The sequence below is a fragment of the Crassostrea angulata genome, chromosome 5, assembly GCF_025612915.1.
Source record: "Crassostrea angulata isolate pt1a10 chromosome 5, ASM2561291v2, whole genome shotgun sequence".
Taxonomy (NCBI): domain Eukaryota; kingdom Metazoa; phylum Mollusca; class Bivalvia; order Ostreida; family Ostreidae; genus Magallana; species Magallana angulata.
This window is the reverse complement of record NC_069115.1, coordinates 53,167,624-53,184,329: the sequence shown is the minus strand read 5'-3', so window position 1 is coordinate 53,184,329 and position 16,706 is coordinate 53,167,624. Positions and strand designations below refer to the sequence as shown.

At 31.9% G+C, this 16,706-nt stretch overlaps 1 protein-coding gene across 2 annotated transcripts; it reads left to right on the top strand.

The window, feature by feature from the left end:
- The first annotated feature begins 3,043 nt into the window (after positions 1-3,043).
- Positions 3,044-16,243, top strand: LOC128183970 (uncharacterized). Of its 2 annotated transcripts, XR_008243672.1 has the most exons (3): positions 3,044-3,166; positions 5,741-10,091; positions 15,301-16,243. XR_008243672.1 is itself a non-coding variant. In XM_052853218.1 (2 exons), the coding sequence occupies exon 2, from the start codon at positions 5,771-5,773 to the stop codon at positions 6,947-6,949; it is 1,179 nt and encodes a 392-aa protein (XP_052709178.1). In that variant the 5' UTR covers positions 3,044-3,166; positions 5,741-5,770; the 3' UTR covers positions 6,950-12,456. The 2 variants fall into 2 exon arrangements, 1 of the variants encoding a protein (XP_052709178.1); XM_052853218.1 differs by lacking the exon at positions 15,301-16,243 and having other exon boundaries at positions 5,741-12,456.
- Positions 16,244-16,706: the final 463 nt, after the last annotated feature.

Here is a 16,706-nt window from a genome sequence, read left to right as displayed (position 1 = left end):
AAGGTTTATTGGAGAAAATATGACTCATATATGATTAAATGAATTCACTGAACTATATAGAATACCAGGTATCATAATGCTTATTGACTCCGAAAAAGCATTTGATACTATATCTTGGAAATTTTTAAATTGAAACACTTGATTATACTTTTAAAATTTGGACCATCTATAAAAAACTGGATAAAAAGCTTTTACAATGGCACCAAATCATGTGTTTTGCAAAATGTATTCACTTCTCACAATATTTATCTTCAAAGGGGCTGTAGACAAGGTGACCCCATTTCTCCATATTCGTTTTTATTATGTGCGGAGATTTTAGGGTTTTTAATGGGAAATAATTGGGATATCAGAGGAATTTTTATAGATAGAATAGAATATAACCTTTCTCAATATGCCGATGACACCTCTCTTATTTTTGATGGTTCAACGCAGTCTATGGATGGTATTTTAAGAGTTTTAGGTTATTTTGCAGACCTTTCAGGACTTAAAATTAATAACACAAAATCTAAAATGGTTATGATTGGGACTATGAAGTTTTTAAATGTATTTCACCACACAAGATGGAAACTTAATTGGAGTAACTGAACCTTTGATTTATTAGAATAAAAATTTCTGTAACTCTAGATGAAATGTCTAGCCTTAACTATGATCCTAAACTGTCAGAAATTAAAAGGATTTTAAACGAATGGAAATTAAGAAAACTCACCCCAATTGGTAAAATCAGTAATAAAAACATTGATTCTAGTTGGATTATAAGAATGATTTTCTCAGACACAAAATGGATAAATCTTTTAAAGGCAGAATTACAAACAAAAATTAAAAACATATGGGTTAAAGGTATGGACTTTACAACAAATTCATGTAAAAATAAAAAAAAAAAATTTTTGGGAAAGAAGTTTTTAACAGCTGGGTTTTAATTGTAAAAGCAACTAGACAAGAAATTATTAATGTTCCATTTGCAAACATCTGGCTCAACCCAAAAATAATTTTTTTTTTTCTAAAACACTATTTTAATGCTAGTTTCATACATATACAATATCTTTTTGATACTGAGGATGTTTTTCTTAGTCTAGAAGCAATATAAAATCAAAATATAATTTTTTTATGGAATATGCAAGCCTAAAGACAGCAATACTTGAAAGATTAAATAAATATTAAACAATATCCAAAAAATAGAATACAAGTCTGACTCAAGTATACCCAGTCACAAAAATATCTTCTTCACCAATAAAAAAGATTTATTCCAAATCAGTCGACCTTCACTTCGTTTTCAATATATATTTATGTGCAATTACTTCCAGAGCATATCCAAACTACACCACAGAAGACTTCCTATTAAGGTTAGCAAAATGAACAGGCCTGTCATTTTATCCAAATTTTAAATAAAAAAAATTCAAAAGAAAAGTAGAGCGAATGAATCAACAAACATCAACAAATTTAAGTTGTAGAAACCATCTTTATATACAATCAAAGCTTCTGTATACTACTATACTATGAAGTAAATAGAAAAATATGTGTGCAGTGATTGGTCTTATCTTTTTACTTGTGAGACAAACAAAATACTCTAGATCTAGTTATATCATAACACGCTCATGGGTAATGTCGTCTGCATGGTAATAATATTAAAACAACCAAAAGTAAGAGGCCAAACATTACAAATATAAGCCAATTCACATTATACAATGCTCCTCTACATATAATAAAATACTCCAAATCTAGGCAGTTTCCCAATTTTTTTTATTTGTTATAAACAAGGAGTTTGTCTTTCTTGTTGCCAGTCATGATGGTAAGGTGTAAGACAGAGGCTATTGAGGCCTTTTGGAAATTAAATGTCCTAATATGACCATCACACATGTGTCATTTAAAAGGAATTCTTACTCTGCTAGTGCCAAGGTGGCATTTTTGCACTCGCTTAAGATGCAGATTTGTTAAAATTCATTTATACCAGAGAATAGATCATTGTCTAGAGAGTATATATTAACTATTGTTGTTTTTTATTTGTTCCTCCCGTAGGTTGATATCTTAACCTTTAATTCCATGGGAAAATCATAATTCTCATATAAGAAATATTCATTTTTCTAAAGAATATTTTGAAAATCCTATAGGATTATCTAATTATCAAACATGAATTCTATTTCCTATAGAATTAAAAAAAAGTTTTTCCGACAGGAATTATAATTCAAACATGTATCTTCTTACAGGAAATTAAGTTTCCTTTCATAAATTTTGCCAATCTAATATACACGATTAAATTAAATAAGAAAATTATATGCTTACGTGGCTCTTCTGTTTGTACAGAGATGTTGGTATTATTGTTAATTTTGTTTGAAGTTTTAAGATCTTTGTTAAGTTAACCCATTCCTTTGAATCGCCATCCATTATACCTTGTACAATTAACAGATCAGTTTACATTTAAAACAAAACAAATTGCCGTTCAGGACTAAAAAAAGCTGACCACAACTTTTAAGCTTTATATTTGGGGTTCTACCTTCAAACCTTATATTCTTTGTTTATGCTTGCACAAAAATTAGACAATGGATCTAATAGTCAGCTGATAATATCACTCAATGTATATCTAAAACATTTTTCTTTACCCGTCCTTTTAAACATCAAGACATAAAAGCATGAACAATAGTGACCCGGCACACATTTACATAAACACAATTTGATTCCACCTTTTTAACGCTATTAGAACTTTACGGTGACCCCGAATCTGCAAGGTTTTTCATATTTTCTTGAATATGCCACAAAAATTGATCAACAGTTCTACTACTGATCAATCTGCTTTGTGCTGATTATAATACGTTTTACTCAGTTACATACCTATCGGATACCTATCGCAACACACCACAAGGCCATTGTACGAACAAATTTATGTGATTTTCTAGACTTCCATATATTTATTTGTGAGACAATATTATGGCAAATCGGTATGTCCCCTTGCCTAATTTTATGGAATGATCTGATTGGCTGTTTAGATTTATTTGATTGACTTATGAATCGTAACAAGACATTTCAATCTATTCAATTCAGTTTTTGTTTTCGGTTCTGTTTCATAATTAAATCCTTGTAATAAACCAATGTATGTTTTGTTCCAACAGGTTTTAAACATCCATCGCAATTCACCAACTGTGCTTTCAACGATCTGATTTTGTTTCAGAGGATTGTAAGTACTTTGTATTTTATTTTTTTTCAGATAGGTATATCAAAAACTACCTTATACGTCGTTTACTTAGCACATATTCTCTTTTTTTTATTTGCAAAAACCAAAAACAGTTAATTAACTGTGAATATGTTCAATGAAAGTTACCGATTGGCTAACCGTTTACATAAGGTTGTGTGTAATATTGTTTTATTCTTGTCATTTAGTTCTTGTTGTTTCATATTCGGTACACCATATAAAAACTATATTTTTTAGGTTAGGAATCTTTTAACCGCTTATCTATACTACTATATTAAAATAATAGACTCGAATTTTTGAGCTTTAATACCAATTAATCGGAAGAGTACTGTCTTGTGTTTTCTATATTCTAAACATCATTGGTATTTGAAAATTACCAATTTGTTTTTATTTTTTCTCAATCAAGCTTCGCTGATTAATAATCAACGAAAATTCCTAAAAAAAAAATCCGGAAATCATCTGAATTTTTTGGATTTTACAATTTTGCGCATGCGCATTACATTCACGGTAAATCACGGGAGGCTCTTTATTTTATCACATTCCACAATATCACATTTGCATGGATCAACTCAGAGACGATAAAACAAATGCGTATAAATTTTTATTAGAATTTTTTTTTCTGTTCATCAAAGAAAATACGGGAGATAACTCTAACACAGTGCATTTACTAAAAAAAAATCCCGGGAGTTTTGAATGTCAAAATCGTGTGTAAAAAACGTTGTTGAAGAAATGTTGAATTCTGCAATTATAAAATTAAACTTTTCGAAGAAAGGTATTTACAGCTTCAAAATGGTTTGTTATGAACAATTTGACTGTTATTTTCAATGCAACTTTATTAATTTTCTCCAAAATCGTTTTGGAGCGATTCTGCAATTTTCTACTACATTACGGGTATATGGGAGGCAGACACAGATTACATTATTCCTACTCAGCAGAATGTAGTGAAATTAATAGCATTATTGTAGGCTTAAAGCTTGGTAATGCAAATGTCAACAATATACGGTGTGTCGATGTATCTATTTCGTAAATGTCCGATATCATATGCTATGTCAACCCGTGCACGCACGGGTCAAAATCTAGTATTTATTAATTGTTTACGCAGTAACTTCTAAAATGTGTTCTTCTGAGATATGTATGAGGTAGAACAGATTTATTACTATTTATTTCATTTGTGTTTATTCGATTTTGGATTTTTCTATTTCCGTTTTGTGCAAGATATTCTTGAATATTATTCGTCTAAAGTTTTATTTCGCGCGTATGGTTCATTAGTTTCATTGGTTCAGAATATTACCCAATAAATGTAATTCATCTTGGAGTATGTTAATTTTATATTTGGTCATATATATTTTTACTACCATCATAGTGATTGGGGCGTATTTTAATTGCAAGGCTTATACTTTATCGTATTTTTGTAACTCAACTTGCCATAGTAATTTCTAAAACTTGTTTGTAAGTCCTAATATAAAATTGTTACAAAACACGTTTTTTACCTTATAAATGAATACTGGAGTAAGGATAAACACCTTTTATTTTTGATAAGTGGTGAAGTTTTAATGTTAATTATACTCTGTCTTAATATATCCTCAATTCACATTTTGCTTAATTGCTTGATATTGATAAATACCTCAAAGTTCAAACGATGTTCATTAAAAAGTATTAAAAATTTCCAAGAATTCTCAGTCAAAACGCCTCTGTTAGATTGGCAGGTTTGAATACAATGCCAAAAATGTGATGTCTGCGGGAGTTTTGTATTGCAGCAAGCCCAGATGATAACGTTGAAAAATCGCACGATGTATTCCGAGTGTATTCCGAATAGAGAACAGATTTAAACATTCTTAATTATAAATTTCCATAAGGAATCTGTTTTCGTCCTGTGAATTTTTCCGAGTGAAAGATGATGATGTGTCAATGAAATTATCTGGGAAATTATCCCTTTCAACAGTTTCAATTGCACTTCTTTCACGGGTACATGTACATGTGTATGTATATGTTTATTAAAAATCGTCCAAATGTGCTGCATAAATACCTCGGACGGACTATATCGTCGTCCGATCTTTAAACGCTGAAGTACGGTAATTGTAGCATTGTATTTCTGTCGACGAAGAGAAATTTTAAACAGAATCCCAATATATTTCTGTTTTAGACTTTGAAGCCCTCTCAAGGCACCAAGATTAAATGTTCACGATTTGAACATTTAAGAATCTAGTATACCATCTTAAGATGCTTGCACAGTAATCTTGCAAAATAGCATTGTTGTTATTGAGAAGATTTTAGAACATTTTCCTTACTTATTTTTACTTTAAATCTAGGTCAAAAAAGATTTTAAAAAATCCATAGAAAATTTGCTACACTTTAAGAGTTACTTACACAATTTTTTTCTTCCTTTTCCGTTAATGCGTCAATATTTCTGGATACGTTTCTATTCCCTGGGGTGTTTAGATCCCTTTGCTTTTGAAAAAGCAGAAACTGTTAATGTTTAACTGTTTACGATGTATTTAGCCGGTTTTATTCGACTTGAATCATTTATCTGTTAATTTGAGAGCAGTTTTTGTTTTTCAGGAGAAAAAATATATTAAGGTAAAGAAAACTATGTCCGCTATCAATCACATCGATCAGTTTGAGCAGGAAATACGATGTTGTAGAGAACTGGAAATACCACGGTATAACGATTCTTATAGGCATCACGTGTTCGTGGGTAGGGTTGATAGAAGAGGTTGCTATCTTTATCACTACGAAAGTGTGTCTTCTGGTGTAGAATTTCCTGCCCAAATTAGGAAAGTATATCTTAACTTTGAAAAATACAGGCATAATACCTCTTATAAAGTTCGCAATATATTTAATCTCAATGGAGAAAATGGTGTTGTGATGTATATAGTCAAACGGACTGACTATCCAAAAAGTGAAGAAGCCGAGAATGAATGTATTAAAAGAGCAGAAATGAGGTTGGGTGAACAACGCTACTGCACAGTTTGCAACAATTGTGAAAGTTATGTGAACTGGATTTTTTCGGGTGACAATACGTCTAAACAAGTCGAAAAGTCCGGCAAAAAGATTATAGGTGGTAATATTATTGAAGGAATCAAGTCGAGAGGAGTACAACGTCAAGTTAGTCAAACTCAAAAAACGTTACCCGTGGCCAAAAAAAAAATCGCTAGTAAATTTGAAAGCAGATATCAATTAACCGATATCATAGATTATTTTATACCAACAGCAACTGCATCCATAAACAGTTTAAAAGGCACCACCCCATCTCAGAACGATATCAAATCAGTTCTGAACAGCAATACATTGAAATTAACCATGCCTTCAAAGATGCGTGAAGAAATGCGCAAAATGACTCTCTCCTGGGATGTTATTAATATAGGACCGCCTCAAAATAGAATAATGTTTGAAGAGTTCCAATCTCGCGCACAGGAGCATTGGATTAAATCTACAGTTCGAAAGATTAAAAACATTGTTGAAAAAGTAGGAAATCTATCATTTGCATTTACATTTGGTATTCATTTTTATTCTGAGATATCATCGCTATCAAAAAAATTAGAGGATATTAAAAATGACGAATATATGACACCTGACCAAAAATCACGAAGCGAAAAAAGGGAAATCGGTTCGTCTTGTGGTGGACTCGTAGGATCATTTTTAGGACAAACTTTATTTCCGCGTTTAGGAGGACATGTTGGTGGTTTGATTGGCAGTGCTGTTGGGGGTGTGATTGGCGGAACAATTCATTCAGTTAGTAAATTTCTAAAGAGAATGAGTTTTTGGTGATTATACATTTTTGGTGATAAATTAACTCGCCTATGTAGTTTATCTGGCAAAGCCGTATTTGGACCTTGTAAAAATTATGGTATTTCCCCACAGCTGACAAAATAAGTATTGTTTTTTTTGATAATAATCAATTGATTTGATGTAAAGTAAAACAAGTCATTGTTTTCAATCGTTTTGAAATACTTTTAAAATATTCAAATATTATGCGGTATGAACAATTTATATAGGGTTTTTAATTGTATATATTCCTAAATTCGTTTCCGACACTTAAGCAGTATTCCTCGGGCTGCAACAACTGTTAGCTATAGTTCTTGATTTTCAAAACCGATTATTATGAGTATTTCAGTGTGTTTTGTGGTGGTATTTTTGTTTTAACAAAATTTATTTGCTAAGTTTTGACCTCTGAGCGATTTATATGATTAAAAGCAAGATCTATTAATACTTGAGAAAGAATAAGATGAACTTGTTATATTTTAACTGGGGTTATTAAAATTGACGCCAGTTGGCTGACTAAAGTGTACCTAAGTTGTCTTGCAAACTTATTGTACATATATTTAAGGTGTGCGTATTATTACTTTGGTTTTCATTTTTAATGCAAAATATTCTAGTTGTCGCTTTCAGGCATAATTGTACATGTATAGAATTTGCACAAAATACCAGTTGTTTAACTAAATAATATTGGGCATCAAATTGCTAATAAGTAACCCTAATGTCCGAATAACTTTTTCTACCTTTTAGTTGTCGTTTTCAGGCATAATTGTACATGTATAGAATTTGCACAAAATACCAGTTGTTAAACTAAATAATATTGGGCATTAAATTGTTAATAAGTAACCCTAATGTCCGAATAACTTTTTCTACCTTTTAGTTTAAGTTTTTAAGAAGTTTTGTTTTGCAGATCAGTTGCTTTAACATAAAAAAGTACATATGATTTGGATTTTTTACAGTTATATTATAAAAAAAATCCAAGATGTAAAAACTCAATCATTTTGCTAATATAGGATATTATCATATTGTTTAGATAGGTCTTCATACAGATACTAAGTTAGAAAATGTTTGTTTTTCAGATCACTTATACATATATTTTAGATATGGGCTTAAAGATGGATTTTGGTTAATAGTTAATGCATAAAATACTTGCTGTTGAAATTTTTTACAAATTCTAGCAGATATGGTACCTTCATTATCTGGATAAATCCTCCTACAAGTTCCAAAATAATATTTTATTTTTTCATGTTGCAGATCAGTTGTTTAAATATCAAGATGTTCATATTACTCGTATTTAAATAAATAAGACCCGAAAAACTGACCAACTGTTGAACTAAGTCATTTCTTAACGAAATGTTACTGATATAGAGTATCCCATTTGTCCAGATACCTCTTTCTACAGTTTGCAAGATAAACTTTTTTTTTGTCTTGCAGTTCCATGTGCACATATGCAAGTTGTGTATTTTATTTTGTATATGCAGACGTATAGCAATATATTTTTGCATTTGCTTTTGTAGATTTTGTCCTAAATGATATATTAATTTTTGTCATGTACAGCTTTATATTCCAAATCTACTGTGTGCAAATATACAGATAACTTCGAAATTACAGTACTTGTGTAAAAATCAAGGATTGTCCACAATTTAAGAATTATGTTTTATGAAAAATGTTTATATTATGGAAAGGTTTTGGCCCCCATGGAACAGGTATCTTAAAAATTGTTCAGATCCCCACCATTAGATGATATATTCTTGTTTCTTGTATTCTGATGCATTAAATGGTGTGAAGAACATGACCTCTAGGAATTGTTTTTAAACCATCCTCAGAAATAAGGAATGACTATATAATTTGATAACTTTTGAAATCCTTACCTTTAAAGGGACTAGGACAAGATTTGAGCCCATTTTTTCAAAATTTATTTTTTCATTTTAAATGTCTTGAATAATCAATATTGATGTTTTAAATGCTTTGTTAAAATTTTAAAGTCAGATATTGGGTTACAAAGGTTAGAATTCTTTGTATTGTAAACAAAGCTAGAGTCCTGTTGTTTTTTTGTTTTTTTTTTACATATGTGTAGTATGGTATAAGTTTCAATCTAGTGTTGCTTTTTGTTGTTGATACAATTATCTAATTTTTTTTTTACAGTTATTTATGAACAAATATAAGACTTGTGCTTTCTTTACATAACAACGACTTCTTTTCTCTACATCTCGCTTGTAACTTGACTTCTAACAATCAAATCCTGTGTAAGTCCTTTTAAGCGATATTCATTTTTACTTCTTGTGCCATTGCGTATCGAATGGTATATAGATAACCCCCTAGATCCGAGATGATAGTAAAAAAACTGGCTATTACATGTAGTAACTAGCTGTTATTTAGTAAAAGATTTGGACTGAATTGAGGAAATTGATGACAGATATATGTAATTTACAAACAAATTTTTATAAATATTCAATCCTTTGTGGAAAATATGATAATAAAAATATTCATAAGTTAGAAAATTTAATCCTTTTTTCACAAAACAATACATTCTGCAAAGTAAAATGAAAACATTAAGGCTAAATGTAAATATCATTACGAAATATATAACTAGAAGACTGTTTATTGAAAACATTTTGCTTCTGAAAAATATGGAACATTAAATGGATGAATTTACTACCGACGTATTTGTTTGCTTCCATTGGATGTGCGTAAACGGGAGCAAATCCACGTTTTTTTAATTTGCATTGGACGATTGCTATTTTTTAATTTTCTCACAGTCGACATTTTTTTTAATTAATGATAAATCCATGATAGTTTAATTTTTAAAGAAATGAATTATTTTTGAGCCCACTATTTTTTCAAGCATGTAATAAAGGGAAATGATAATAAGGAAATTAATGATAAAATTTAAGATAAAAAAACTATAGACTAGCTATATTTGTACAATTGCATACAAGTCATCATATGTAGATTCAGGGAGGGAAAAGATAAATGTTTAAAAAAATAGTTTATTGAACTCGCTAAAATCCCCTATTGTTATAATGATGTACTTTTTTTACAGACACTGAAAGGTCAACCTCTACTACTCCAGTTGCACGGTTCTGTTCGATACGCTTTGTGAACGGTACAATACACTCTGCCTTGCATTAGCATGTAACTTGCATATCTTAAAGTATGTATGTGTGTGAGATGGAATAATTCAATTGTTATTAAAAGCAATAACTCTTTTTTTTTCGAATCATGTCCATTTTTCTCAACCAGTGCAAGCATGGGTATTATTCAATCAAATTAAAACAAACAAATCAGATCACAAAAAGGAGTTACAATAATTGTCCACCACCTTCACTGCTGCCGCTGACCAATTTTCACTTAGCATTAATCTTACCTTTGATATACACCCCAACCACCATTATTTATTATAATTTTGATTTTGGAAGAAATAGTACATTACAATATAGTTCATATCCTTGCCCGTTATTTTTGCCGATTTTTTATTTTTATTATCACACCCTTGAAAAGTGTAAAACTCGACTGTTTTACAAATTACTAGCATCATCTATTAGGATAAACATGCTATGATGGAAACTAATAGGAATATTTAACTTTCATGCTTAAGCTATTGAATAATTTATCTGATAGAGTTGTAAGTTTTGATTCGTTATCAATACATGTCAATATTTCGTAAATGAATATCTAGTCTTTTTATAAGGAGAAAAATTGACAAGCTGCAGCTCATAGATGGAACGTAAATGAAGGTTAATAATTAAACGGCCTTAATATTGGTTATCAATTAGATCTATGGTTGAGCATAAAACATATTTGGCTGTATTATATCAGAAGGATAGCAATTTGACACACTACTTGGACTTTAAATGAGATCTTTTGAACATGTACGCAAATCTGATGTTATGAAAAATACGTTTTAGTTTGGCATTTGACGTTACCCGTTTAAAATTAAATTAGGCAGGGTTCGATTAAAAAGATAATTGAAAAACCATTTTTCGTTTTAAGTGGCCCGAGGGTTGAGCATAAAAGATGTTTGGCTGTATTACATCAGAAAGATAGCATTTTGACACACTACTTGAGGACTTTAAATGAGATCCTTTGAACATGTACGCAAATCTGATGTTATGAATAATACATTTTTAGTGTGGCATTTGATGCTACCCGTTTAAATTAAATTAGGCAGGGTTCGATTAAAAAGATAATTGAAAAACCATTTTTCGTATTAAGTGGCCCGAGGGTTGAGCATAAAAGATGTTTGGCTGTATTACATCAGAAAGATAGCATTTTGACACACTACTTGACTTTAAATGAGGTCATTTGTACATGTACGCAAATCTGATGTGTAAACAGATAGCCATACTATGACCTTGAATTGCTAGTATTACATATCGGTCACTATGATACTTATGTATACCTAGGTACTGCTCACTGAATGGTGGTAATGATAACTAACAGAATGAACTCTTGTAGCACTGCGTAGTATGCCTAAATGATGTTATGAAACCAGGTGAATAGTACGGGCATAATAATATCCAAATTGAGAGTTTAAAAACACATTGCAGTAAAAACTGATGGCTGATCGTCATATTTGGCGATTCTGTGTCTGCAACGATAGCTCTGGTACTCAAATTGAGTCATGTATTGTATAGTCTATATATTAACCTTTGTAACCTTTTATGCCACGTATGAATGAACGTATTATGAGTAAGTGATGCCTCATACCTAGGTGGGGGACTCGGAGACTCAAATCCTGCATCCGTACTCTTTGATTGGCAGTTTTGACAGTTTTGTTACTTTATTTAGAAATAAAATATTAATCTTAATTTTGAACACTAAATGTTCACTCATGATCGTCGTAGATGGGCCGAACTAGTCAGAACTGTCCATCATAAGTATAATCTTATATTTACCCATGTAAAATGATGTTGAGCAGATTCTTTGATTTGGGCTGCTTTCAATTGTTGTAACTTTGACTATACGATCACGCTTGTTAATAAACTATTGGTGAAAGAAGTACTGGACTTCGTAGCTTGAGTAGCATCTCCAAGAGATAACAAAGTTTGAAGGCTTACAGATGTTATGAATCATACATTTTAGTGTAGCATTTGACGTTATCCGTTTAAACTAAATGAGGCAAGGTTCGATTATAAAGATAATTAAGTAACTATTTTTCGTGTTATTTGACCGAGGGATGGACACAAAACATGTTTAGCTGTATTACATCAGAAGGAAAGCATTTTGACACACTACTTGAGGAGTTTAAATTAGATCTGTTGAACATTTACGCAAATCTTATTTTATGAATAATACATTTTAGTGTGGCATTCTACGTTTCCCAGGATTGATTCTATACATTCTTGACCATAATTTTATCCCAAGAAAAAAACCCCTGACGTGCCTTCCAAACTCTGGTTATATATAAGATGTATGATGTGTTTTTAACATTATTTAATTTGTAGGAACACACAGTTTTAAATAAATAAACGACTTAAGCCTCCGATAAGTCGACTAAGCCAACTGAGTAAAAGTGACATCCTGAAATATAACTTTTCCCAGGAGGGCGATATAACTTTTTCAGGTGTAATTTATATATATATATATATATATATATATATATATATATATATATATATATATATATATATATATATATATATATATATATATATATATAAATTACACCTGAAAAAGTTATATCGCCCTCCTGGGAAAAGTTATATTTCACAGGAAATGGTTATATTGAACTCCCGAAACTGTTATATCACCCTCGCGTGCAATAATGCTGCATATTAATTACGTCGGGTTCGACAGTTCCTCGAAAATTAAAATGCCATGATAGTGTCTGCAATTTAATTTTATATCGGGCAGGTTCAGGCTACCTTGGCTAGGACAGTTTCTTTCAGGGTCAGTGGGTTGATTTTACATTGCCATTTTCATGTTATAACAAGCCAATTCTGCGTGACATAACTTTCTTTGAATTAGTACATATTGTTTTAGCCTCTGTGATATGGGGATTGAGTTTACAAAAAAAAAATCCTTTATGTAGATAATATATCACTTGTACACTCTCAACAAACAGTCAGCCAAGTCTCCAAGAGTAATGATATTTATCAGATCGTTAGTGTTAATGGTTTTAAAACACAACATACTATTTAAAGCACAATATATTCCGGGAAAATCAAACATCATAGCTGATTCTATAACAAACAGTGGAAAATTTTCCGGGCAGGATTATCTAATGCCGACCTTCATCCGCAATTCATTCCAGTCCAATTCCAGCCACTACTCTCACAAGTCACATCCAATCATTGTTCAACGCTTCAATAGCTGTAAACTCTAGACAAACAGCAGGCACCAACTCATTTGAGACATTTCGCCGATCTCATAACCTACCAAATATTTGGCCACCCCTCGACACTCACATTACAAGGTTTATCGCTTACTTTTCACTTTCAGATTACATATACTCCACAGTTCAGTCATACATTGCCGCCATCAGTTTTTACGGCAAAGCATTTTACAATGTTGATCCTACTAATCATTTTATTATAAGAAAGCTTCTTCAGGGCATGCAAAGAAAACTACATAAGGACACTCTATTACATTAGACATCTTTAACAAAATTATACCAACCCTGCAAACTGTTTGCAACAGTGTATACGAAACCAAACTATTCACCACAGCCAGCCTTTACCCTAGCATTCCATGCCCTCTTGCGGATAGGTGAGTTCACCGTGTCTAAAGGCAACACATCAGCAACTATCATACAATTTGAAGACATTATAATGCAGAGACCAATATTCACCAGACGATTTGTCATTTAAAAAACAAACCAATTAAGTGTGGGGACAAAATACACATTCGCGCTTCAAATGGTGTTGCTTGTCCTTTCGCCTCAATGCTTGCTTACTTAGAGATACGAACATCTAAAACTGGTCCACTGTTTATTCATTGAAGGTCGGCCATTGACCCGCTATCAATTTATTACAATATTGAAACGCTGTCTTAATGCACTAGGGGTTGATAGCTCAAAAGATAATTCGCACTCATTTAGAATAGGTGCAGCTACATCCTTGCAATTCAAGGCCTTCACAGTGACATCATTCAAGGGTCAGGATAACGCTCTATCGCATTTCGTACATATATTCGGTAACCTTACCATTCCAACAACATTTATCTTACTAATCATACACAAGCTTATTCTAGGTCCTCTCAGAGTTTAGATTGTTGAATCGTCTATCATCATCAAGAGAGAGGGGCTTAATTTAAATATCGAGAACACCTCAGTCCTATGGCAAGAATACAGTGGCATAAAGCTACAATACTGGTTAAAAACCACTGAAAAAATGGTGGAACTTCTTCCACAACCTTGTCCCGAATCTGTGACATGTTTCCTACCACAACAACAGTTTGGTCTTCTGCCTTGCCTAGATTAATTTGGCGCTTTTTAGCAACATTAAAGCAATGGATGAATTAAGGGGTCGAATGAATCGAGAAGGGATAAAATTGGTATCATTCAGGGGCGGTCATTACATAAAATGTGCTCAGTTTTCCCCCAAACCACCTACGTTGTTTGACCCTGATGAAGTTCACTTATCCCAGTTGGGTAATGACATCATTGTAAATACCATTCAAGGTGTGTTGCAAAATTTACTAAATTGTGGCGGTGTTGGCGTTCCTGCCCAATCACATAACAATTAACTACTACTGGCTCATGGTGACCATTGGAGTTGCGATTCTGCCGTCGTCACCAAGGTTACATTTGGAACAGTGTGCACTCCATTGGTGGCGGTTGCAGTGTCATAAACTAAAACGTTCATGACCCTTGCAAGTGGCGCAATCGTCGCACCCCAACTCCAAAAGAAGAGTTCAAGCATTCACATTATTATAGTATACATTTACAACCTCCATATAATATATTTATAATGCTGATAATGTGTTTTGAATGCTGTGTATTCATGCTTGTGCATTTGTGCACACACTTGCTGTACAAGAACTTCGACAATTTCAATGTGTTTTGAACTTTGGGCCGTCACGTATTGTTGTTTGATTTGTTATGAGGCAGCCCAATGGTAGCCTTAAGTCACTGCGGCCAGTAATGCAACACCCTATTAAAGTATTTAGTCCTGATCAATTTTTCAAGATATTTTTCAGGGACCTATAAATAGTGTTTATGTTTTTCCGGATTTTTTTCGATGGAATATACTCTCTTCAAAACTAGGTCTCGTTTTACACTTCCTTTCTCGACTCTTCTTAAAACTGGTAAGCCACGTTTTAATTGTCTGTAAAAATCTTTTTAGATTAAATCACCCTACCCTCCTCCCCCTTTTCCACCCTTTAGAACCAAATACTGCTTATCTATACATTTTTCTCAGGTTAACCATCATAACCTTCATCATGACGTTCGTGATACCTCCAGTTCCGGACACTAAAATTTTTGTGATACCTGCAGCTCCTGACGAAAAATCGTCGAAGTGACTCGTTCTAATTGAGACATTGTCGTTCAAATTATGACGCAATCGTCGCACCCCAACTCCAATGGAAGATTACAATCATACAAATTATTATAATAAACAGTTTCAACTGTCCATATAATGTGTTTATAATGCTGATAATGTGTTTCAAATGCTGTGTATTCATAATTTATGCTTGTGCATTCGCGTGCATACTTGCTGTACAATACCTTCGACAATTGTAATATGTTTTGAACTTTCAAACTTGAGCATTTGCGTATACCCACTGACACAAACCTTGTGTCGTTTGTATATCGGTGCATTTGCGCTTACCCGTAATACATAATATTATATTGTGTGACTTTTTTTATTACCTTGACTTATATTTTACTTTTATTTCTACAACATGTGTATGACTTCATCATAATCAAATAATTGTTCAACATAGATGTATATATCCACTACAGATGTTTAACTTCATACCGTATTAAAATAATAATCAAAGAATAGTTCAAACTATAAATATTTCTTCGCCTTCTTTAAATTATTAATTCTTAGCCCAAATTTTAACAAAATGTCATGTGAACTTGGTCACAAATAAAATAAATGAACATTGTAAGTCTCTCATCTTTTTATTTAAAGGTTTTTCGGATGATAGACATTATTTGTGTTTCGGGTGCCAGACTCTTTAAAAACTACATGTTTTACAAAAAAATTACATATTTTGATTTGATAAAAATGAGATATTCTCTAGCCATCCCAAGAAAACTGCGCGTCGTATCTAGAACTGCACATTGTACATTGGTTCTATGGTGTTTTGCAGTTTTATGATAGTTGTAGTGGTTATTAAAAACAAATGTTTTTTGGTGTTCAAAATATTTTTACATCTAAGTGGCGTGAGTATGAACTTGGCTAAGGAAGAAGGTATCAAAGATTGTTGATGTCATGGATCTAATACGGAAGGAACGGTGTATTGAGTCAGGGGGAGTTGTGTGCATATAATGATTGTTGTCAAAATTGTTGAACAATGATTCTGGTTTTCTATCTAATCATTATTTTGGTACATGTATAGGTGAAAATCATGAAGTTAGGTTGATAATGTACGAATGCTATGCTTTTTTAAAAATAATTAAAATATCCTATGTTATATGTACTTAAATGATAGTTTAGGTACAATTGCTTATTTGCAAAGTTTTTGAACGTATTCAATTCTGGATTGCACATATTAACAATTTTATTTAAAGAAAGAAGATAATTTGTGTATTGCATAGAAAATTATCAAATGAGTAAAGACATCTAATTGATTAGTAAGTATACAAAATAACCAT